Genomic DNA, 24,285 nt, shown 5'->3' with positions numbered 1-24,285 from the left:
ACATGGTCAAGACGATCTGCTGCAGTTCAAACCGAGCATCAGAATGGGGAAGAAAGGTGATTTAAGTGACTTTGAACGTGGCATGGTTGTTGGTGCCAGACGGGCTGGTCTGAGTATTTCAGAAACTGCTGATCTGCTGGGATTTTCACACACAACCATCTCTAGGGTTTACAGAGAATGGTCCGAAAAAGAGAAAATATCCAGTGAGCAGCAGCTCTGTGGGTGAAAATGCCTTGTTGATGCCAGAGGTCAGAGGAGAATGGCCAGACTGGTTCGAGCTGATAGAAAGGCAACAGTAACTCAAATAACCACTCATTACAACCGAGGTATGCAGAAGAGCATCTCTGAACGCACAACACGTCGAACCTTGAGGCAGGTGGGCTACAGCAGCAGAAGACCACACCGGGTGCCACTCCTGTCAGCTAAGAACAGGAAACTGAGGCTACAATTCACACAGGCTCACCAAAATTGGACAATAGAAGACTGGAAAAACGTTGCCTGGTCTGATGAGTCTCGATTTCTGCTGCGACATTCGGATGGTAGGGTCAGAATTTGGCGTCAACAACATGAAAGCATGGATCCATCCTGCCTTGTATCAACGGTTCAGGGTGGTGGTGGTGGTGTAATGGTGTGGGGGATATTTTCTTGGCACACTTTGGGCCCCTTAGTACCAATTGAGCATCGTGTCAACGCCACAGCCTACCTGAGTATTGTTGCTGACCATGTCCATCCCTTTATGACCACAGTGTTCCCATCTTCTGATGGCTACTTCCAGCAGGATAACGCGCCATGTCATAAAGCTCAAATCATCTCAGACTGGTTTCTTGAACATGACAATGAGTTCACTGTACTCAAATGGCCTCCACAGTCACCAGATCTCAATCCAATAGAGCACCTTTGGGATGTGGTGGACCGGGAGATTCGCATCATGGATGTGCAGCCGACAAATCTGCAGCAACTGCGTGATGCTATCATGTCAATATGGACCAAACTCTCTGAGGAATGTTTCCATACCTTGTTGAATCTATGCCACGAAGGATTAAGGCAGTTCTGAAGGCAAAAGGGGGTCCAACCTGGTACTAGCAAGGTGTACCTAATAAAGTGGCCAGTGAGTGTGTGTGTGTGTGTGTGTGTGTGTGTGTGTATATATACATATATATATATATATGTATATATACACACCTCAGAGAATCGCCAGCTTAACGTGGTGGAGGGGTTTGTGTGTCCCGGTGACCCTGGGAGCTGTGTGTGTGTGTGTGTGTGTATGTATGTATGTATATATATATATAGCTTTCAAATCTTGACTCAAAGGTCAATGATTCTTTATAAAAATGGGCTTTGCAACCTACAAGCAACAATTTTTTTTAAATTTGCTGCTACTTTACCCACCTTGGAAAATATATATGGATTTCTTCTGCCAACTGCTGTCTCGTCCATGTGGTGTCCAGTGTCGACAGGGAAAGAAATTGTAAACAGCCCGATAATAATTCATCATTAGGATTCATTTGAACTATCAACACTATAGCGCCTGAAGACGAGCATACACGCCTTCATCGGCGTTCTCATATTAAGGAATAACTTCATAGTTTGTTAGTTCAAAAGTAGTGACTTGCGCTTGCACATCTGTTGAGACGGTACAACTTTACTGAGTCAGAAGCCTACCATGCAACATGGCTTATTAAATGGTTGAAATGGATCATTTATTTTCATATACAATTTTATATACTGCAGACTTGAGAAAATTTGCAAGAGTAAAGCGACCCCAGTTTGAGGTCATTGCAGATGGTTTGGGTTGACGTGGCTCGTGGAAAGGCTCAGCCATCGGAAGGCCGTCCACATATTTTGAGGCGACCCATGAATGGGTGAACTGTTAACATAATGTTATGTTCTCTTGCGTTATCTTTGACTTTCAGGGCTGAAGCAAGTCGTGTTCAGATAGATAAGTGTGACAAGATTTTTGGACATCAGCACAGGAGACTAAACTGGGCATTGAGCACACAGCCATGAAAAAGGTTAAGACAAATAAATGCAGAAAACTGAGAATTTCTTGCTTCCTCTTTCACTGTTTATCCTCTAAAAAGGAGTCATAATGTACCTGACCTCAAGGAGATAAGTGTTATCCTAAAAGCCCATCAGACTCCTTGACACAAAAAACAACACTATCGATTTAAGCTCTGATGTTGATTTTACGCGGTGTTGTGTGAGAATCTGTCGTACTGTGAGAATGTGTAGCCTCTTTTCATGCAATGAGGACCGGGGAGTCGTTTCAACAGTGGATTTCTGTGGACCTATAAAAATATAAGTCACAGGATTCCTCCTGATCAAGGTCGGGGGTGCACTGCTATAACTTACGTACACCACATATCAAATCACAGTACTTACTCTTACTGATCTTACATCGCAATCATGCCATGACAAAATATGAGAGTGACGCAACTGGTTTTATGGCATCGAATAGCTTATCATTCAGCACACCTTGGTTTCAATGACATGCACTTGGGAAGTGAGAAAACCAGTGCTCAGTATAGGACCTCACCTCTCAGCCTGCATTCTCTGATAATGTTTAATTACACCAGAATTGCAGAAATAATTCCAATTATTGCGGACTACATAATGCTCAACATCTACTTCTGGCTGGCAGTCGATTAAATGGGAGCAAAGACGCAAAGTTAACACAATGAAAATCAAGTAAACATGCACAGGTTTGGTACAAAAATAGTTTATTAAAAATGATTTCCTAGAGTTGAAATATTGGGAGATTTCATGTCCATTTCTTTTGCATTTTTTAACAAATTATAGAAACATCTCTTAACTTCCAAACTGTTAGGAGCTAAAAACATTAAAGCAAAACGGCCTATTTTTATTTTTTTTCCTTCCGAGTCAAATTTTCTCTCTCTTGATAGATGAGGGGGGTTCTAAAGAAAAATGATCCTTACACCTTAGAATTAAGTGATAAAAGCATATTTACAGCTGTGTCTCAAGTAACACTCTTCATTTCATCAGTTTAGCTTTGCACTTTGTTTTGCTTTTTTTTGTTTTTGTTTTTAATGCATCTGCACACCAAAAAAAAGCACCAAAAGTGAGACTTGGAAAATTTGGACATCATTAGTTATCAGCAACTTGCTTCGTTTCTGTTAGTGGTTTTTTTTTTTCCCCAATAGAAAAAAAAACAAAACCAATTTCGCAGGTGTTTGTGCAATAAAAAAACAAGTCAATTACAATTTCATTTCAGCCACGGGGCGTAATTCAATGTGGCGAGAAAAACCAATTCAGAAGTCGTCCTAATTTGACTGGCTCGAGTGACGTCACATAACGATTGCTTCCCAAACAAGGTTTATCTCCTTCGCTCCGATCAGACGAGACAATATTCTTCGGTTCATGACCACTGGTAAGAGAAAGACCACCGCAACCATAGTGTGTCTGTAGCTATTATAGTCTCTGATTTTGTGTTCATCAAGAGGTTCGAAAAGGCGAACGAACCCTCACTGACTTCACCACAACCACGACCTCTATAAATTTCAGTGATCCATCTTTACTTCAACGCTAATCCTTCGCGAGGTTATCTAGTCTTTCAAACAAAGGCAATGCTACGTGTTTGGATGAAGGCTTCGACTTTAAGGTGGGGGGGGGGGATTGCCCCCCCTGGATTTATTTGGACTTACTCTGCTTCACGAACAAAATGTGGTCAGGATTTAATACTTTTTTTTTTCCTACTTGACCTTAACTTTTATTTCGTAGTGATTAAGAGTTCTGGAAGTATTTTCCTTTCAAAACGGTTAGTAGAAACCCATTCTACTTTAAAATGGGCCCGAACAAAGATTCAATTTTGGTGTTTTTCTTTTTTTAAACCACTAGAGAATATGCATGTACAACCCAGCGGCTGAGGATGCACAAGCCAGCGCATTCTCAGCGCCGGTCCCAAGCCTGGATAAATGGGGAGGGTTGCACCAGGGAGGGCATCCAGCGTAAAATCTTTGCCAAATCAAATATGAGGATCGTATATCAGATTTCCATACCAGATCAGTCGAGGCCCGGGTTACCAACGACCCCCACCGGTACTGTTGGCCAGCAGGGTGCCAGTGGAAACTATGCTACTGTTGGGTGAAGGATGGGGGGGGGGGGGTGTAGGAGTGTGGAGGTGAGAGTCAAACTTTGAATGTTGGCACTATGACTGGTAAAGGGAGAGAGCTGGCTGATATGACGGAAAGAAGGAAGGTGGGTATACTGTGTGTGCAAGAGACCAGGTGGAAGAGGAGTAAGGCCAGGAGCACTGGAGGTGGGTTCAAACTCTTCTATCATGGTGCTGATAGGAGCAGAATTGGGTAGGTGTAATTCTGAAGAAAGAGGATGTCGACAGTGTGTCGGAGGTGAGAGAGCGTCGGACAGAGTGATGAGTATGAAGCTGGAAATCGAAGGTGTAATGATGAATGTTATCAGCCCATGTGCCCCGCAAGTTGGGTGTGAGATGGACGAGAAAGAAGAACTCTGGAGTGACTTAGAAGAAGTGGTGGAGAGTGTACCCAAGCGGGAGAGAGTGATGATTGGAGCGGACTTCAATGGACATGTTGGTGAAGGAAACGCGGGTGATGGATCAAATGAAGGAAACGCAGGTGATGGATCAAGGATCAAATGGTGGTGATGGGTAGGTATGGTGTCAAGGAGAGGAATGCGGAAAGACAAATGGTGGTGGATTTTGTGAAAAGGATGGAAATGGCTGTGGTGAATACATATTTCAAGAGGGAGGAACACAAGGTGACATGTAAGACTGGAGGAGGGTGCACATGGGTGGACTTTATCGTATGACGGAGGTGCAATCTGAAATAGATTGGAGACTGCAAGGTGGCGACAAGGGAAAATATAGCTAGGCAGCATGAGATGATGGCCTGTAGGATGACTTTGGAGATCAAGAAGAGGAAGAGTAAAGGCAGAGCCAAGGATCAAATGGTGGAATTTGAAGAAGGAAGACTGTTGTGCAGAGTTCAGGGAGAAGTTAAGACAGGCACTGGGTGGTTGTGAAGAGTTGCCGGATGGCTGGGCAACCACTGCAGAAATAGTGAGGGAGACAGCTAGGAAGGTACTTGGTGTGTCATCAGCACAGAGGAAGGAAGACAAGGAGACTTGGTGGTTGAATGAGGAAGTACAGCAAAGTATACAGAGGGAGAGATTGGCAAAGAAGAAGTGGGATAGTCAGAGAGATGAAGAAAGTAGACAGGAGTTCAAGGAAATGTGGCATATAAAACGCAGATAGGTCACGAAGGCAAAAGAAAAGGCATATGGCGAGTTGTATGAGAGGTTAGACACTAAGGAGAAAATGACTTGTACCGATGGCTAGACAGAGGGACCAAGCAGGTTAGGGTGATGAAGGACAGAGATGGAAATGTGCTGACAAGCGAGAAGAGTGTGCTGAGACGGTGGAAGGAGTACTTTGAGGGGCTGATGAATGAAGAAACTGAGAGAGAGATTGGATGACGTGGGGATAGTGAAGCAGGCAGTGCAGTGGATTAGCAAGGAGGAAGTGAGGGCAGCTGTCAAGAGGATGAAGAGTAGAAAGGCGGTTTGTCCAGATGACGTATCTGTGGCGGTAAGGAGATGTTTAGGAGAGATGGCAGTGGAGTTTTTAACTAGATTGGTTAACACAATCTTGGAAAGTGAGAGGATGCTTGAGCAGTGGAGAAGAAGCATACTGGTACAGATTTTCAAGAATAAGGGCGATGTGCAGAACTGTAGCAACTACAGAGGTATAAAGTTGATCAGCCACAGCATGAAGATTTGGGAAAGAGTAATAGAAGCTAGATTAAGAGGAGAGGTGGTGACTAGCGAGCAGCAGTATGGTTTCATGCCACGAAAGAGCACCACAGATGTGATGTTTGTTTTGTGAATGTTGATGGAGAAGAATAGAGAAGGCCAGGAGGAGTTACATTGTGTCTTTGTGGATTTAGAGAAAGCATACGACAGGGTGCTGAGAGAGGAGGTGTGGTATTGTATGAGGAAGTTAGGAGTGGCAGAGAAGTATGTAGGAGTGGTGCAGGATACGTATGAGGGAAGTGTGACAGTGGTGAGGTGTGCGGTAGGAAGGTGGAGGTAGGCTTACATCAAGTAGCAGCTCTGAGGCCTTTCTTGTTTGCAATGGTGATGGACAGGTTGATGGACGAGATCATACAGGAGTCTCTATGGACTATGATGTTCGTGGATGACACTGTGATCTATAGTGAGAGTAGGGAGCAGGTGGAGGAGAGCCTGGAGAGGTGGAGGTATGCACTGGAGAGAAGAGGAATGAAAGTGAGTGGGAGCAAGACGGAATACATATGCCTGAATGAGAGGAAGGTTGAGGATGCAAGCAGTAGAGGTGATGAAGGTGGTTGAGTTTACATACTTGGGGTCAGGTGTTCAAAGTAACGGGGAGTACGGAAGAGAGGTTAAGAAGAAAGTGCGGGCAAGGTGGTGTGGGTGGAGAAGAGTGCCAGGAGTGACCTGCGATAGAAGGCTACCAGCAAGAGTTTCAAGGGAAGGTTTACAAGTGGTAGTGAGACCAGCCATATTGTATGGTTTGGAGACAGTGGCTCTGACGAAAAGACAGGGGGCTGACCTGGAGGTAGTAGAGTTGACAATGCTAATATTTTTGTTGGGAGTGACAAAGAACGACAAAATTAGCAACGAGTATATTAGAGGGACTGCTCAGGTTGGACAGTTTGGAGACAAAGCAAGAGAGGCAAGATTGAGATGGTTTGGACATGTGAGGAGGAGAGATGCTGAGAATATTGTGAGAAGGACGCCGAAGATGAAGCTGCCAGGCAAGAGGAGAAGAGGAAGGTCCAAAGAGGTTTATGGATGTGGTGAAGGAGGACATGCAGGTGGCTGGCATAACACAGGAAGATGGAGAGGATAGGAAGAGATGGAAACGGATGATCCACTGTTGCGACCCCTAATGGGAGCAGCCAAAAGTAGTAGTAGCAATAGTAGTTGTAGTAGTAGTAGAAGTAGAGAATATGCAGGTACAAGTTTAAAAGTAGTTATTCACAAACAGGTACTTGGCCTTCAAACTAAGAGTTCAGTTTACTAAAATAATTCAACTTCTCAGGTGCATGACATTTATTGTATCTTGCATGTCACTGGAATGAACGCGTGTGAAAACCGGTGTCATGGAGATCCTGTGGAATTCCAACCAGACCCATCAATTTTCACACTCTCCTGGGCTCCCCAATTGGGCAGTCAAATAATGATTTCCAGGAAAGCGTTATGAAATTCCTGAGAGCCCTGTTAACTTGCACCCAAGGAAGGTACATTAATGGAGGGATGATGTTATGATCAGCCTCGCCGCAAAGTGAATGCCTCTCAGCCCATCAGCCGGAAATGTTACGAGAATTTTCGTCCAATTATGCAACAATCCAAATTTAGAAAGGCGAGCGTGAGTTGCTTGAGTGTTTATTTTTTGCTGCATCTAAAAGGCCAAGAGATTTCAACGCACACAGTTTTTGAAGAAAAAAAAAAAGAGGTCTTGCATTTCAGTGCTGATGTTACGCCAACACGTGCAGTAAAATCAAACAACGAGTTTATTGAATGAAAGCAGAACGGACCAAGTTGTTACGAATATTTCACAACTTGGGGGGTTTCAAACGGCTTTCAGTGAATACGGCCTTCTGATTAATCCAGACGAATTCAGAAGACTTGTGAGAGAAGGTCCAACTGTGATAAAACAAAATTTCCATTACTACTAGAATTCATGAATGTGTGAGATATTTTACATCAAGGGCAGATTTTCAGACATCTGGCACGGGACAGTCGATGTTTTATGACGTTTCATTTTGATATCAGTTGCTGTACCATGTTTTAGGCAAAGAGAATAAAGTCAAAAATTGGTTCAAAAGTGGCTCAAAAATGGCCAGGCCTTCCAAATATATGACTTTATTCACTTTTATTTTATAAAATCAAAATGGATATGTTTTCCAAGTTTTTGTTTTAAATGGAAACCAGACCCCCCACATTTACTTTTAACCACAAAGTATTAGAACAACGGAATAATTTGTAGTTGAGGGAAAACAAGAAAAAGAGGCAAGGCCACATTCGTCTTTCATTTGGAAGTCTTCTTGGCTGTGATGCTGCAGCACTGAAGTCCTCAGGGGCACACAAGTAACACGGAAAAAGTAATAAAAGTGATAGTAAAAAAATGTGTGAGGGGGATCTGTCAAGCTTCCAGATACTACGAGCCGTTCTAGCTGAAATATTTGGGGAGATATTTACTATTGACGAGGCGGGACTCCTGTGTATTTGCAATTTTTACTACAAAGAACAGATTTACCTTGTTGGAACAATGGGGGGAGTACCTGTTCCCTTGTCGTTCCACAGATTAGGCAACCAAGTGAAAAAAAATAGTTGTCTCCGTTAGAAACGTGTTTTCCCTGTAGGCAAACTGCACGGGGAGTGAAAAAGGACATGAACGGCAACCTCAGTTGAGATTAACACTAAGCAAGAGGGTGCATGTGATTCAGTCATACATTTGTTTGTTCATTTGCAAAACCAATGCTCACCTATGACTTACAGGAGGGTGACGGACTTGCGGTCCCTGATGGACAGCGGATGTTTAAATACTGCCATTTTTTCCCCAAACGGACTTATTTTGTATGGTCACGTTTCAGAATGTAGAAATATCACCAAATTCATCTATAGACTGCACAACCTGTAAACTATTTTTTTTCCCTGTTAAACAATTCATTAAGATGATCGATTTTCCATGAATTTGTCTTTTTTAGTGGCCAGAAACTGTAAAGAACACCAGGTGATACAAACTCTGATAGACCCACCTCCAATATAATTGCATCAAATCCACCTTTCAGGGCGCTGAGGCAAGACTATTGAGTATTTGTCTGTTCTTTATCCGGTCTGTGGCTGAAGGAGGGCTGAGTTGGCCTACGACTCGGCCTCCTGTGCCATCTCTATTGGCTCATTTGGGGTTGAAGGTGGAGGCTCAGAGGACGCCGGCTCTGCTGCAGCAGCAGTAGTTACTTCAGGGAGGGGGGCAGATGGTTCGGTCTTCTTTTGAGAGACTCCCGTAGGGGGATCCTCGCTGGGCTCTTTGCCAGGCCCCGCTGTTAAAGTGGGTGTACCGCGTGGCGGTTCTGTTGTTCTGTCAGCGTTCTGGACCCTATCCATATTTTCTAACTCCGCCAGCCGATCGTCCCTGTCCCATCGCGTGCTCCTCTCACGCCGTTCCGACCGCCTGGGCCTGTCTCCGTCTCTCCCTTCCGTTCCTCTCCCTTCCGTTCCTCTTCCTTCCGTTCCTCTCCCTTCCGTTCCTCTCCCTCTTTCTCTGCTCCCAATCTCTCCCCTACTCCTCTCACGCTCCCTCACCCCCTCCTCACTCCCCCTCCCACGTTCCCGGTCGGCCTCCTGGCTGCTCCGCCTCTCTCTCCAGTCCCGTCTGTCCCGTTCTCTGTCTCTCTCCCGATCCCTGTCGGGGTCTCGGTCTCGGTCTCGATCCCGATCCCGATCTCGATCCCGATCACGATCCCGATCACGGTCACGGTCCCGGTCTCGGTCCCGGTCCCGGTCTCGGTCCCGGTCTCTGTCTCTGTCTCGCTCCCATCCTCCTCCTCGATGATCTCCACAATCATCCTGCCAGCCTCCCAGCCTCTCTCTTCCATCCATCCTGTCACTGCCTCCACCTCCCACTCCTCCTCCTCTCCCTCCATCACCAAACAGCCGCCTCCCTCCTCCAAAGCCTCGGTCTCTCTCCCGGTCCCTCTCCCGGTCCCTCTCTCGGTCCCAGTCCCTTTCCGGGTCTCTTTCTCGGAACCCGGGCCTCTCACCCCGAAACAGCCTGCTATCAGTCTCCTCCGGGCCATCCATGCCCCGCGGAGCAGCTGGTCTGATGAAGGGCAGGGGATGAGGGCCAGGGGGACGAGGACCAGGGGGGCCGGGGGGATGAGGACCAGGGGGGCCGGGGGGATGAGAGCTGTGGGGATGAGGACCAGGGGGATGAGAGCCTGGGGCACGAGGGCCCAAGGCAAGAGGGCCAGAGGTAAGAGGGCCAGAGGCAAGAGGGCCAGAGGTAAGAGGGCCAGAGGCAAGAGGGCCAGAGGCAAGAGGGCCAGAGGCAAGAGGGCCAGAGGGAGGAGGGCCAGGGGGAGGGAAGGGAGCCCTCATGGTGTGGGGAGGGGGAATCCCAAAACCCCCTGGAGGTGGAGGAGCATCATGGTGCATCATTTGAGGGTGGGGCCCCCGGTGCATCATCTGAGGGGGCACAGGGGGCATACTGGGGTGAGGTGGTCGCGGGCCGTGGGGCGGGGGGAAACGCTGCATGTGTGGAGGGGGAAGAACTGGGGGCCGCTGGAGGGGAATTATACCAGGCCGTGCCCCAAGCAGGCCTCCAGATGGGGGTTGGACGTTCCCTGGTGGAGGTCCACTCATCTGGTTACCTGTAAGGGAAACCAAAAATCAAGTAGAGTTTGAGTTTTGCTTTTGGAAGGTTTCTCCTTGGTCAGTCAGACACGACATCTACACTTATAACAGTGAACAGTCCTTTAAACAATCCTGTTCATCGCAGGTATAAATATAACACCCTGACACTTTGACACCAACACTCATCTTGTAAAGCGCTTTGGAGTGGCTTTTGCAGCTAGAAAAGCGCTATATAAAATGCAACTTGATTGATTGATTGATCGATCTTTAATTTCCTCTGCCTCTACAACTGCCCCTAGCCTGCTGTGCAGCACAGAGAACATCCTTGCCAATATTCAAACATGTGACTTGCACCAGTGAACGAGTCCATAAAGCACTGGGAGTTATGTCCTATCCAAATATCTCCTGTACAACGAAGAACACAAATTTCCAATTATATAGCTTGGAAACATGAGGTGCAAAAATGTTGATGGTTGCAGAAAGCATTTGTTCATGAAAATGTTTTGCTTCATCCGGATGTTACTTCTTAGTACCGGGATGCTATCTAAGGTCATCACGCTGATGATCAGAGGTTCATACCTCAAAGAAGAGTCATTATTTATTGATTATTAACTCATGCAACTTTCCTCTGTTTGATATTATCTAACACCTGTGTCGTTTTACTGGCTCTACTTACCATCGTCTCTACAACTGGGTAAATGCATGGGCTAATGCTACAAATTTTGAAATGATCAGACTTGCAATGAACTTGATTTCAAATTAGGTGGATGGATGGATTGCATTTATATAGTGCTGAAGTGCAATGACATAAATTTAGAACAAGGCAAGATAATGCAGACGACTTTGGTATGAAAAAATTAGTCACAGTTCATGAAAAAGTATTTTCACAGAATCAAATTCACAACTGTCCTGCCCCATTAAAAACTATCTAAACACGCTTTTTTCATTCTGTCACAGTTGGGGGCAGGTCAAAAAAATGATAGGTACTGACTGAAATGATGGAAAAGCTATACTGACCCATGGGTCCCATTTGGCTGTTGAAGAGGCTGGGCCCATCAAGGCCCTCCTCATTTTGTCTGTTGCCCAGGCCTGCTGGATCTGGAGACTGATCCTCGGATGCACCTTTTGAAGGAGGCGGCGGGCCGAGGGGCATGGCACCTGGGGGAGGGAAACCTGGCGGGGAAAAGAGACAAAGATAAGGATAAATCAGAGTTTAATTGAGAATGCAAATAATGTAACAAAGACAGAAAAGTTTGACATTTTCTGTTTTATTTTTATAACAGGTGTGTGGAAGAAAGAGAGAAAGGGGGAAAGAGAGAAACGGGGAGAGTGAGAACAAGAGAATGAGGACGTGAGCAAGCGAGCGACAGCCTGAAGACTGCTGGACAGCAGATGCAGGAGGTGTTACCTGGTGGCATCTGCATGGGATTGAAGCCAGGTCTCATGAAGGGAGGAAGGGGCACACCAGGGGGGAAGGAAGGTGGAGGCATGCCCATGGGACCAGGGAACACTGGAGGCTGAAGAGAACCCACACCAACCATTGGCTGCTGCACTGGAGGAACCTGGGGAGAGGATGTACAGGAGTGAGAAGCGTTCTAGCACGGTGAATAACAACACCTGAACATAAGCATAACAACATATTCAAATGATAATCTCTGATATAGAAAAAAAGTATCTATAGTTTATACTTTTTTCTCCACAGAGCCATCCATCACCACTTTGGGATACTTTCCATATTGTGATGACAGACACTCCCAAGAGAAAATCCCATGCGCTGCAGGTAGAGGCAGCGTAACTGACCTGTGCAGGGGGTGCAGGGGTGGGGGTCACAGGTAAACCTTGCACCTCCTGAGGCTGCTGTTGCTCAGAGCGGCCGTTGTGGGCAAGCTCCTCCGAGTTATCCAGATTGTTTATCACTCCTCTCCACTCTTAAAAACAACACGCATTCATAACTTTGTTATAAAGGACATTGATGAATGCGCAAGAAACAAAATTAGCACCAGCAAAAAAAAAAAAGAGAGTAATGAATAGTGAACAGTGGTAGGCAAACCAGTGATAGGCAAGAAATTTGTTGATACGATTCGCATCACAATATAAGTATCATGATTCAATATAATGTGATAAATTATGATACTAAAAACTAGGATTGGGTGGCATTAGTGATATGGTTACACCTAATGGGATTTTAACCCACGTTGCAGAGGCAAAGAACCACCTTTTGAGAAGCTTGTTACAAGCTTCAACCCCCGACATGGATGGTTCTTTGCCTCTGCATCATGTTAAAAAAAAAAAATCATTTAATGCACACCTTGTCATGGATTATCCCCTACGTCAACGGATCGCTGTGATCCCAGTCCCCCCCCCCCTTTTTCTCCCTAAGTGAATTTGGCCAACCCTCCCACTCTTCTCAGCCGTCCCGGTCGCTGCTCCACCCCTTCTGCCGATCCGGGGAGGGCTGCAGACTACCACGTCTCCTCCGATACATGTGGAGTCGCCAGCCGCTTGTTTTCATCCGACAGTGAGGAGTTTCGCCAGGGGGACGTAGCGTGTGGGAGGATCATGCTATTCCCCCCGGTTCCCCCTCCCCCCTGAACAGGCGCCCCGACCGACCAGAGGAGGCGGCGCTAGTGCAGCGACCAGGACATATACCCACATCCGGTTTCCCAATTGTGTCTAGGGATGCCCGACCAAGCCGGAGGTAACACAGGGACTCGAACCGGCGAGCCCTGTGTTGGAAGGCAACGGAATAGACCGCCACGCCACCCGGACATCCCGCATTTGCACTTTGTTCATGGCAGTGTGAAAGACAGCTCCCTCCCGTTTAATCCAATGTCTTTATTTCTTTCGAGCCGGTAATACCATATATCCCGGTAATATTAGGGGACATTTCAATGGTATGAAAAGAAAATGAACATCGCTCGATCCTACAACATCTTTACCTGGTGATAAAGTTTCCATGTCCAATATTCCTCCCTCTCTAAGCTCTTCCAGCTGGTCTTCTTTGACCTTGGACCAAGGTATGTACGTGACGCCTAGCTCAACATCCCAGTACTGCTTATACTCTGGTTTTATGCCCTTGTTCAATGCCCATGCAATCTGAAAAACAATTAGACAAAGGACAACATTTGATTCAAACAAGAATTCAGCCGTTTAGACTCTGAGCAACTGGAGGGAAACCAGAAGATGATGTACGTGGCATGACGACTGATGGTGGAGTTCCCCTACCTTGATGGCTTTCTGATTGACCTTATAGGTGCCTCTGCTGAGCTTCTGCAGAGCCCTGAAGGCATCCTGCCTGTGCACCATGACAATGTAGGCACAGCCCCGCGGTGGAATCATCTGTATGGTCAGTGGAGGAAACAGCTGAAGTTGCATGGCCGTGCCCGAAATCAACAGATAAAGCTGATACCACATGTACTGGAAAAAAATGCATTGTTGAGGCCTGTCCCCAAATTCCAGCTAAACGTCAGGCCAAACTGACATCAATTTAACGTCAGTTCTTTTAGTGCAGTATTGGGTCACATATTGTGGGGCACGTCCTTGGCATGTTTTAGGATGTGGGCACAGACCCCACAGCTGACAATCTGTGTTTTCTCCTCACTCATATTTTGGTGAGAAAATCTAATTTAGATCTATATCAACCAGCCAACAAAGCTGTTATGGTCAGTCTCTGACTGACGCCTGCCCGCTATTTAGGTCGACTCACGTTGATCGAGTCAATCTGCCCATACTCCTCCAGCAGACAGGCAACGTCCTGCTGTTGCGTTCTCTTATCCAACTGCCCCACCCAGAGAGTCGTGCTGCACACTGGAAGGAAGATGAGGACACAATACACACAGAATTAAATGAAAAGTAAGGGGAGCGGAATGCATGACTACTGACACTGCTGGCAATAACAAGGACAGATAAATGCACATGAGGGTAGGAGCATAAATTCACTTAATATTCAACTCCAACAGCACACTGCCTAAGCCTACCCAATAATGTCACGTCTATAACATGAATTAACAGACAGATCAAGAATGAGGACAGACTGCAGCAGGGGTTTAGCAACATGAACACAAAACAAGCCTTTCATAAAGTAAGAACACTAAAGATTATTCCACCATGGCGGACCCCACCACCTTTGCCAACACTCTGAACACCTTCTACGCACGGTTTTGACATCCACAACCACTCTGCTGCCTGTGAGGAGCTGCTTAGTGCCCTCCCCTTCTCACGAGCCCACACCCCCACTCCCTTCACAATGGAGGATGTCTCACAGCAGATGGGCAGGTGCAAAACCTGGCAAGGCACCAGGGCCAGACAGCATCGGTGCAAAACCTGGCAAGGCACCAGGGCCAGACAGCATCCCGGCTACGGTGCTCAAGCTCTGCACCGTGGAGCTCTCGCCCATCCTCTACTCCATCTTCTGTGAATCCTATAGGACAGCATCATGATACCCGAGAAACCCCGCCCCTCTGAACCCAACCACTTCCCGACCAGTCGCACCCCGCTTCTGCCATAGCAGTACTAAACAAACTGCCTCACTGACTTTGCATATATCTATGAGATTTATCTATGAACCTGATTTATCAATAAGTGTGAGTGAATGTTATGTGTTATAGATGCTTATGTCTCTGTATGTGTATCTGTGTGTTGCAGTGCAGTTATCTGTGTGTTTCTGTGCATGTACTGGCTGTGCAAACAAATTTCCTGCAGGACAATAAAGACTATCTATCTAATTGACATGGGCCTAAAATGTTGACCATGAACAGCGTATGACTCACCACTCAGTGTATCGCTTTTAGGCTGCGGGAGCCCTTTCTGCCGCCGCTCCCTCTCTTTCTCCCTCTCCCTGCGCTCCTGCGAGCGGGAGCGAGGGGTATGGTGACGCCGCTCCCTGGAGCGTGAGCGGGATCGCCTGTGTCGGGATCGTCGTGTGCGGGAGTTTGACCGTGACCGTCTCCTCTTCGGGGACCTGTGGAAAGAGGAAAAAATGGGAGATAGGGATGGATTAAACAAAGAAAAACAAAGTAGCTTCCCTGCATGAAACCAAAGATACTGTCTGGTTGGAAACAGATTAGTGGCAGTCAAATTTTTGTATCAGGTTGTTATTACGTTCACTCATTTTTGATTCTATTGTAGACCCTATTTTATTTTGATCCTACTGCAGTTTATTTTGATCGTGTTGCCCCTTACCTGGAGCCCGAGTGTGACCTTCCACCATGTCTGCCATCTCTCACCGATGAACGATCCATTTCCACAGAAATATCCTGATTACAACAGGACAGAGGCATGGTTATTATACAATAGCGTACCATGGGGTTTGAGTCAGAGCCTTCAGTAATGACTGAACCCCCCCCCCACACACACACACACAAAACTCTCTCATATTGGTGCCAATACAGCCAACACAGCCACATACCAAATTCACTATCACGCACTATATTACTACTGGATCAACACCAACAAGACAGCTGATCTTCAACAACCACAACGCACACCACTGTGCACCATGGCAGTTATTGCAGCATCACCATCACATCTTCCTTTATGTTACTCAGAAACCAGATTGCACTCACACACCATCCATCCATCCATCCATTATCTGAACCGCTTATCCTGCTCTCAGGATCCTGGGGATGCAGGAGCCTATCCCAGCAGTCATTGGGTGGCAGGGGGGAGACACCGTGGTCAGGCCGCCAGGTCATCACAGCCCCCCCCCCCCCCACACACACACACACACACACACACTCATATCTAGAGACAATTTAGTATGGCCAATTCCCCTGACCTACATGTCTTTGGACTGTGGGAGGAAACTGGAGCACCCGGAGGAAACCCACGCAGACACGGGGAGAAAATGCAAACTCCACACAGAGGACGACTCGGGATGACCCCCAATGATGTCTGTCAAACAAACATGGCGGCGAGGTGAATAAAGCGAGTTACTTTTGGTTCATCTAGTGTTCCTCCAGTCCTCCTGTGCTGAGAGCAGCGGTGAATGATCTGCTGACCTGCGAGATACGACCGACGTACCTTTTACTTTCAACACTCGTACCCGAATACATAATGGACAGTGCCGCTGCATGGTCTAAATACACCGTGCACATGCGTGTAGCGACAGAGAGCGGCGCTGGTCGAGCGAGCTAGAGGAACGAAAGGGGAGAGGGCGTGGCGGCAGTGAGAGCAAACATTTTCCAAAGGGTTTTGATCAACACAACCATGAGAGGCTTAGTCATAGTGATAAAAGGCTGATAGGTCCAGTAGTTTGCGAGATTTACCACGGATGGACAACGTGACCCAACGCATAACTAACACGTTTCCACGGCTGATGTACAGCCACAATATTGTCACTGCCTCGCCTTCAATTCAGTAAGAAATATGTGCACGCCGACCTGGAGTTGCAAATTCCACCTCACTTGAGAGACTCGTGGCAGCCTTCTTGCAAAACTCATGCAGATCGGCAACGAGGTCGTCCGTAGCTGTGAATATGAGGGCCACTGCGCTTAGTTCACTCACAACCTGCCAAAGGCTCAAGCTCAAAGCTGATGATGACGCCGCACGTCGCAGGGACCTGGGGCATTGTCACTACACATTGAAATGTTATTGGCCAATGACGCCGTCACTCAAAATTGCTACCCATTTGCAGTTTACGCTGCACTCCACACAACTTGGGACATCGAGAGTTTCCCCGATAGAAAAGTTGTTAATTCAACACTGAATCACGGTCAAAATGGTCGTTTTTTTGGGTTGAGAAATCAATTATTGATTCAACATTTAATAACAGACACAGTTTAAACGTTCAAAAAAAAACAAACAATGTTGAATCAACACTGCAGTAATTACCGAATTAATGACGGCGAAAAAGATCCTACAAGCTGCCGGAGAGGTTTTTAGATTAAGAGCCGATTAATTTAGCTACCGCATTTGTTAACTTACTAGCTAGCTACGTTAGCAAGGTAGCTAGCAAGGAGCACGTGTTTAGTACTAATGTACTCCTGCAAGGAGCACGTGTTTAGTACTAATGTACTCCCGCAAGGAGCAGACTCTGGGGACTAGGAGAGGGGCTGCAGGCACACGCACATAGACCGATTATCAACGAACCCTATTATGACGGTAAGCAAACGGGCCTCGTGTCATTCCTTTAGGCTCCACAGTTACCTAACAAAAAATAGTGTGTAGCTATCCTGAGCCTAGCTACTTTATTTTGAATTGGCAAGATGGTAAGCTGCTAATGCTGCAGTTCGCAGCACCATTTCGCATGTGTGCTATGATTTAATTAATGGCACCTACTGTTCTGAGTCTGCAGCCATTCCAACCCTACTGCTCCTACCCCCAAAAAAGGAATATGAGATTGCGTGATCAGGATGGCGCTGCCAGGCTAAGTTTGCATGCCAATAAACTAGGGTTAATACTGAAGTCACTTTGGAATGGAACACATCCACTGCATTATCTCTTTATCTCTCAACTTAAAATCTGTTTTTCTCTTTCCAGAGGCTGCTCATCAACACGGCCGAAAGATGTCGGAGCTGAACTTCAGCGATGTCGTCAAGTGGCTGCATTATGCGCCAGAGAGAGGGGGTGGGATAAAGAGGACTGACGGAAGAAAAGGAAGTTAAACACTGTCTATATTACATGTCATGCTTTGATTGTTGTTGTCTCAACATGATGATTCTTGATTGTTCCGTTTCAATTCGGCACGGCGATAGCTTACAGATCAATGAGCAAATGTTTTGGAAAGCTCTTGGGCGACAGCTATCTAAAATAGTTCAAATAGACTTTAGATTTTATCATTGGTTTATCATTGAGCATTGTTTCATGTGCTCTTGGCTTGTGGGTGGATAATTTGACAGCCTGGATGGTTTTTGGAGTTTCTGATTAAAATTCACTTTGCACTAATAATTCACGTGTATATTATCTTATAGCCCAAGTTAAACCCAGTGGTGTAGTAGTGACTGAAGAAGTGTATACGACAACAGAACATATTAGGAATTTGTTTTGATAGTGTAGAATTGCAAGGTGTTTGCCTCAGGTTCAAAGGGATTTCAACTTAAAATTGTACAATAAAGAAAAAATTATGATTCTTCTGTTTCTTTTGGTATAGCCTTGGCCAGATGAAGAGCATGCTGTAAAGCATATAAATGATTATGATAACATTGTTTCAATGTCAAATAAACTAAATTTAACCTTTAAGATAATGGCTGAATCAATATTGATTCAATATCAGCCATGATTAAAAATCCAACGTTATTTCAGCAGTGAACATAACGGGCACTTTCAACATATAATCGATGTCGGAAATCAATGAATATTCGATGCCATTTCAACACTGAACATGTCGAGCGCTTTCAACAGTGAATCCACGTTGTAAATTAATGTGGATTCAACGCCTCTGCCTGGCAACATTTCAATGCTGATTCGACGGCATTTTGCTATCTGGGCTCCAACCTCCTACTAGAAAAAGTACAATGGAACACCGGAGTCGGGAGTTCCTACTCGCAAATCCACCTACTAGGGCTGCAACGATTAGTCGACATAATCGACGACGTCGATCATAAAAACTCGTCGACGCAGGATTTTAGCTTCGACGCGTCGTATAAAAGCAATCAGAGCCAGCAACGTTAACTCAAAACCGCACAAATGTTCATTTGTAACTGCAATGCCTTATAGGAAGTGCTGGGGGCAGTGTCGCCTCCATCGTCTGATATAACTGCGTTTTGCACGAACAACGAAGAGAAGAAGAAAGTAAGTTAGCTAGTTAGCCACAGTATCGTAATGTTTACGTTAGCTTACGTTACATGTTGGAAAACAGAAGGGCTGCAACGATTAGTCGACATAATCGACGACGTCGATCATAAAAACTCGTCGACGCAGAATTTTAGCTTCGACGCGTCGTATAAAAGCAATCAGAGCCAGTAACGTCAACTCAAAACCGCACAAATGTTCATTTGTAACTGCAATGCCCTATAGGAAGTGCTGGGGGCAGTGTCGCCTCCATCGTCTGATATAACTGCGTTTTGCACGAACAACGAAGAGAAGAAGAAAGTAAGTTAGCTAGTTAGCCACAGTATCGTAATGTTTACGTTAGCTTACGTTACATGTTGGAAAACAGAAGGGCTGCAACGATTAGTCGACATAATCGACGACGTCGATCATAAAAACTCGTCGACGCAGAATTTTAGCTTCGACGCGTCGTATAAAAGCAATCAGAGCCAAGCAACGTTAACTCAAAACCGCACAAATGTTCATTTGTAACTGCAATGCCCTATAGGAAGTGCTGGGGGCAGTATCGCCTCCATCGTCTGATATAACTGCGTTTTGCACGAACGACGAAGAGAAGAAGAAAGTAAGTTTTAGCTAGTTAGCCACAGTATCGTAATGTTTACGTTAGCTTACGTTACATGTTGGAAAACAGAACGTCTCAAGGGTGACGCTTGCTAAGCGAACGCTATTTCAGTTATGTGGATTCTGCGTATCCACCAACGAGCTGTACGTAACATTAGCTAAACAGCGCCAAGCTTGCAGCGTAGCACACTACAGCTTAGAGTTGTTTAGCTCCGTCATTTATCGCCGAGTGTCGTGTTTTTGCAGACTGGAGTATTAACTAGCTAAGTTAAGATTGCTAACGTTAGCTAAATGTTAACGAGTTCTAACATTCACGGACTCTGCAGTAACTTACTGCGCTATGGGCTCTAGGTTTTAGCCCAAAAATTGAACTTTTTGGGCTAAAGCGCAGGCAAGACTGCAGAGACGGGGAACGTTAGCGCCATCTAACATTAGCTAGCTATCTTACTTAGCTAGTCAATCTGCAGTCCGCAAAAACACGACACGGTGCTAACGTGAGCTGTCTGTAGCCTAGACAGTCAACCAGCTTTCCCAGTGCGCTCTAATCAGCTGTAGCTTGTCGTAGCGTTAGCTAGTTAGACTGGGTTGGAGCATATCAATAATTCAGTTGTAAGATATTTATTCATTTAAATGGTTTAAGTGGTATTAGGCAGTACACTAAGATAAACTGATACCATAACCTACAACTTGTGATGATAATTAATACAGCTTTCTGTTTTGTTCTCTTTCTATTTTAGTACTAAGCAAAGGCGTGTGGATGAGTTCATCCTGAAGAGAGGCTCATGCACCCCTCACATGGCTGGAGTCTTAACAGAGAGCATCCTCAACATGCTCGTCAATGACATGAGACCAATATCCATGGTTGAAGATGGGGGATTTAAGCAGATGGTCACCACATTCCATCCAGGTTACACCTTACCTTCCAGAACTCATTTTACTACGCTTATGGAGGGAAAGTATGAAGCTACTTTTGGTAAGGTTAAAGATGCTCTTAAAGCAACCAAGAACAAGATTGCCCTGACAACTGATGCCTGGACCAGTGTCGCGACAGAGGCATATCTTCGCATCACCTGTCACTTTATAAGTGATGACTGGGAGCTCACTAGCTTCTGCCTTACAACCATGCCACTCGAAGAACGGCACACTGGACCCAACATTGCTGCATGGATTGAGCAGGCTGTGGAAAGGTTTGAGATCCCTCCAAGCAAGATTGTGGCAGTTGTTCATGACAATGGCTCCAATGTCGTACTGGCTGCAAACATCTTGCAGGAAAAACATGGGTGGGTGTCTATCCGCTGTGCAGGCCACACTTTACAGTTGGTGATCAATCGTGCACTGAAACACCCTCAGATCAGTAAAGCACTGGGAGCAGCGAGGTGTCTCGTCGAGCACTTCAAAAGGAGCGAACTGGCTTCAAGCAAGCTTAAGACAAAGCAGAAACAGATGGGGACCCCGGAACACAAACTTGTCCAAGATGTCTCTACCAGGTGGAACAGCACCTATTATATGGTGACTCGCATGCTGGAACAGAGATGGCCACTGACTGCGACTCTGTCTGACCCGGCAGTAACACAGAGAGGGAAACAATACCTAGACCTCAAAGCTGATCAGTGGACCCTGCTAGATGAACTGGCCAAAGCTCTCCAGGCCTTTGAATGTGCCACTGTCTACTTGAGTGGTGAAAGCTATGTGACAGTCTCCGCCCTGCCTCCACTAGTCAGAGGGCTTTTGAAGTCCACCCACACTGCCTATGATACAGCTCCTGTGCAGGCCTTCCAGGCGGCTGCTTCAGAGGAGACCACTGCACGCTGGTCAAGAGAGGTCACCATCACAGATGATGACCCAAGCAAACAGATCATTGCAGCTGCACTAGACCCACGATTTCAAAAACTGAAATTCCTGACACCGGAGGAGAGGTTCAGTGTTCAGAATAAAGTACAAGCTCTGGCCCTACAGTCCAAGGATGGGAGTACTGTGAATAACCAGCACACCAGTGGGAATGAAGAAGCCACAGCAGCATCAGCTGACAAGGATGCCACAGACTCAGCTGAGGGAACTACAAATAGGTCTGTTTCAGCTCTCAATTCACTGATTGGATGTGACTCAACAGACAGTGACAGTGAGACCAATGATGAACAGGATGCGCACAACCAAGCGATCAGTAATGAAGTGCTGATGTACTTCGGAGAGCAGCCCCTCTCAAAGACAGAAAGTCCCCTGTCTTGGTGGAAATTGAATGAGGCAAAGTATCCAACCCTTGCATCACAAGCCAAATCGTTTTTGTGTATTCCAGCTACTTCTACTCCCTCTGAGCATCTCTTCTCAGCAGCTGGGAGCATCGCCTCAAAGGAGAGAGCCAGCCTCACTCCAGAGCACGTCGACATGCTCACGTTCCTGCACTGCAATTTAAAGTGTTTATGAACTGCAGGAGATCAGAGAAAGACACACATATACACACACACAGCTCCTCTCACTCACACACAGCAAACAAAAGACCTACAAGTCTGTCTGAGCTGACTCATTCTCCCCTCCTGTTGGAGATGGTGGAGCCTAGTGAGTGGATCCACGTCCCCCTCCTGGACCAGATTAACAGCCCCATCAGAACCGCGGTGCTGGGGCAGAGGCTGCTATTTTGAGTTACTTTTAAAACATTATTTGCACATTATCTTTACGTTTTGACTTGCACTTTAATTTGTATTATTTAATTTATTATGATTGATGATGCATTTGATTAAACAAGTAGCTCCAAAACAAGTTCCAAATTTAAATGTTTCATGAGTCATTATTTTAATTCGCTATGGGATCATGTTATGTTAAGGCAGAGAGACACAGGGCGACATTCACAAGTGTGCAGACTGAAGCATGTGAGGTAAAACGTGCACTGAAGCCCGGAAGAGGATCCACGCCCTCAGGAAGCAGAGATGGAGGGTGTGAAAGAAATAATCGTTAGATTAGTCGACTAATCGAAAAAATAATCGACAGATTAGTCGACTACCAAAATAATCGTTAGTTGCATGGAGAAGCGGTTGTCTGACGTCACAACAATGACAGCAACCATGGATACGGCACAGTGTTAATGGTAAACTGGTAAAATGGTCAACTAAGGCAACATAAAGTACATTTGCCTGTATTCAATTACAATAATACATAGTATAATATAGTAAAACCTGTTCTGCATGTAAATTGATGTCAAAATATGTCGACAAAGTTATTAAGTAGCTGGTTATTGTAAATCTCTGAACGTTACCTCTGCACAAAAGTTACCATTTTGTTTCACTTATATATGCAAGGAGGCTACACTGCTGACAATACACTTGTTTTATATACTTGCAAATAAAAAAGCCAGTTTATCACGGTCGGCCATGTTTTTTGTTTACGTTTGGCGTCGTGTGCACCCGGAACGCTTGGAGGTCTGAAACTGGAAATTCCGACTGGGAAATCCCGCCCTTGGACTTTGAATTGGAACGCAGCATTCGGGCTTCAACGAAAGGCTAGCGATACCAACTGTTGCTGGTCCAAGGAGCTGTGTGATGCGTTTAGATGACATAGGAAATCCCCGCTCAGCCGCAGGAGAAAACAAGTAATTGAATCCAGACATCTCAGGCACACTTCAATTTAACTGTGAAGAACAAAATATGATTTTGAGTTTTGACAGGGCAAGCGGGGAAGGCCCTGATGTACTACCTTCACTTTTTTCATTCCCCTAATAATATAATGAAGATCACACCAGGGGGGAAAAACGCTCTGAACTGAACGTCTGAACTGAGGGACATGTGAAAAGGCGTTTTATTTTCTAATAATGAAGAATATTAATTTACATGAGTTACCCAGCCGCAATGGTAGTGTGGAGTAATACTGTGTGTTTAGACAAAAGACTGCCAGGGTTGAAGTACACGTTGGCGCGCCAGCCGAACTACTTGTTCGAAATATTTTGCAGCTACAACGCCGCTGTGGTATTAAAAGGCCAGCTGTAGACACGGTGGCGCTATCCAACTGCAGTTTGCAATTAACTCCGAGGAGCTGATTAAATCCCCCACTGTAAATCCGTTGTGCCACGACAATACCTTACCTGCTGTTGCTGTTGCTGGGCTGTATTGTGAGCGGGGTATACTCCTGGGAACCCTGGGGCTCCAGCTGAGCCGGGATGACCTGGCGGAGCCTGCCCCAGAGGAGGCATCATCCCTGGAAAGCCCTGTCCAGATGGCAGCCCATAACCCTGGAGTTGGCCATTAGGTGGGAGAGAACCCTTGGAGATAGACAAACGATAAAAGATGTTATAGCCATCTAATGATTATGTTAATCATATATAAGATAAAGATTATGAGTTGACCGATGAGTAGTGGAGAAAGAGTAGGAATAAAGGGCAGGAATAAATAAGTTTATACTTGCTCCTGCTACTTTTCGAACATGTAATGTTGCGTTTGCATTGTTGATGAGAATTTGTTTATCGAGTTTGTTATATAGTGTTATTGTTCATTTTATTATTCATGTTTTTTGTTATTGTTTTTTTACATGTTCGAAATAAATCTATATATATATATATATCAAATCAAACATGAG

General features: G+C 45.7%; 1 protein-coding gene across 1 annotated transcript in view; it reads right to left on the bottom strand.

The window, feature by feature from the left end:
• Positions 1-6,906: 6,906 nt before the first annotated feature.
• scaf4a (SR-related CTD-associated factor 4a) overlaps positions 6,907-24,285 on the bottom strand; it is a 40,987-nt gene continuing 23,608 nt past the window's right edge. The window contains exons 10-19 of the mRNA XM_056284411.1: positions 23,795-23,971; positions 15,577-15,650; positions 15,165-15,355; positions 14,102-14,202; positions 13,621-13,734; positions 13,335-13,491; positions 12,196-12,323; positions 11,804-11,957; positions 11,413-11,568; positions 6,907-10,412 (exon numbers count right to left, since the gene is read on the bottom strand). Of these exons, the coding sequence (XP_056140386.1) occupies positions 8,905-10,412; positions 11,413-11,568; positions 11,804-11,957; positions 12,196-12,323; positions 13,335-13,491; positions 13,621-13,734; positions 14,102-14,202; positions 15,165-15,355; positions 15,577-15,650; positions 23,795-23,971 (2,760 nt within the window). The 3' untranslated portion in view covers positions 6,907-8,904. The remainder of the gene's footprint in view (positions 10,413-11,412; positions 11,569-11,803; positions 11,958-12,195; positions 12,324-13,334; positions 13,492-13,620; positions 13,735-14,101; positions 14,203-15,164; positions 15,356-15,576; positions 15,651-23,794; positions 23,972-24,285) is intronic.

The sequence above is a fragment of the Lampris incognitus genome, chromosome 8, assembly GCF_029633865.1.
Source record: "Lampris incognitus isolate fLamInc1 chromosome 8, fLamInc1.hap2, whole genome shotgun sequence".
NCBI classification, from domain to species: Eukaryota; Metazoa; Chordata; class Actinopteri; order Lampriformes; family Lampridae; genus Lampris; species Lampris incognitus.
The sequence above is the reverse complement of the archived record's forward strand: the minus strand, read 5'-3'. Positions and strand labels throughout refer to the sequence as shown.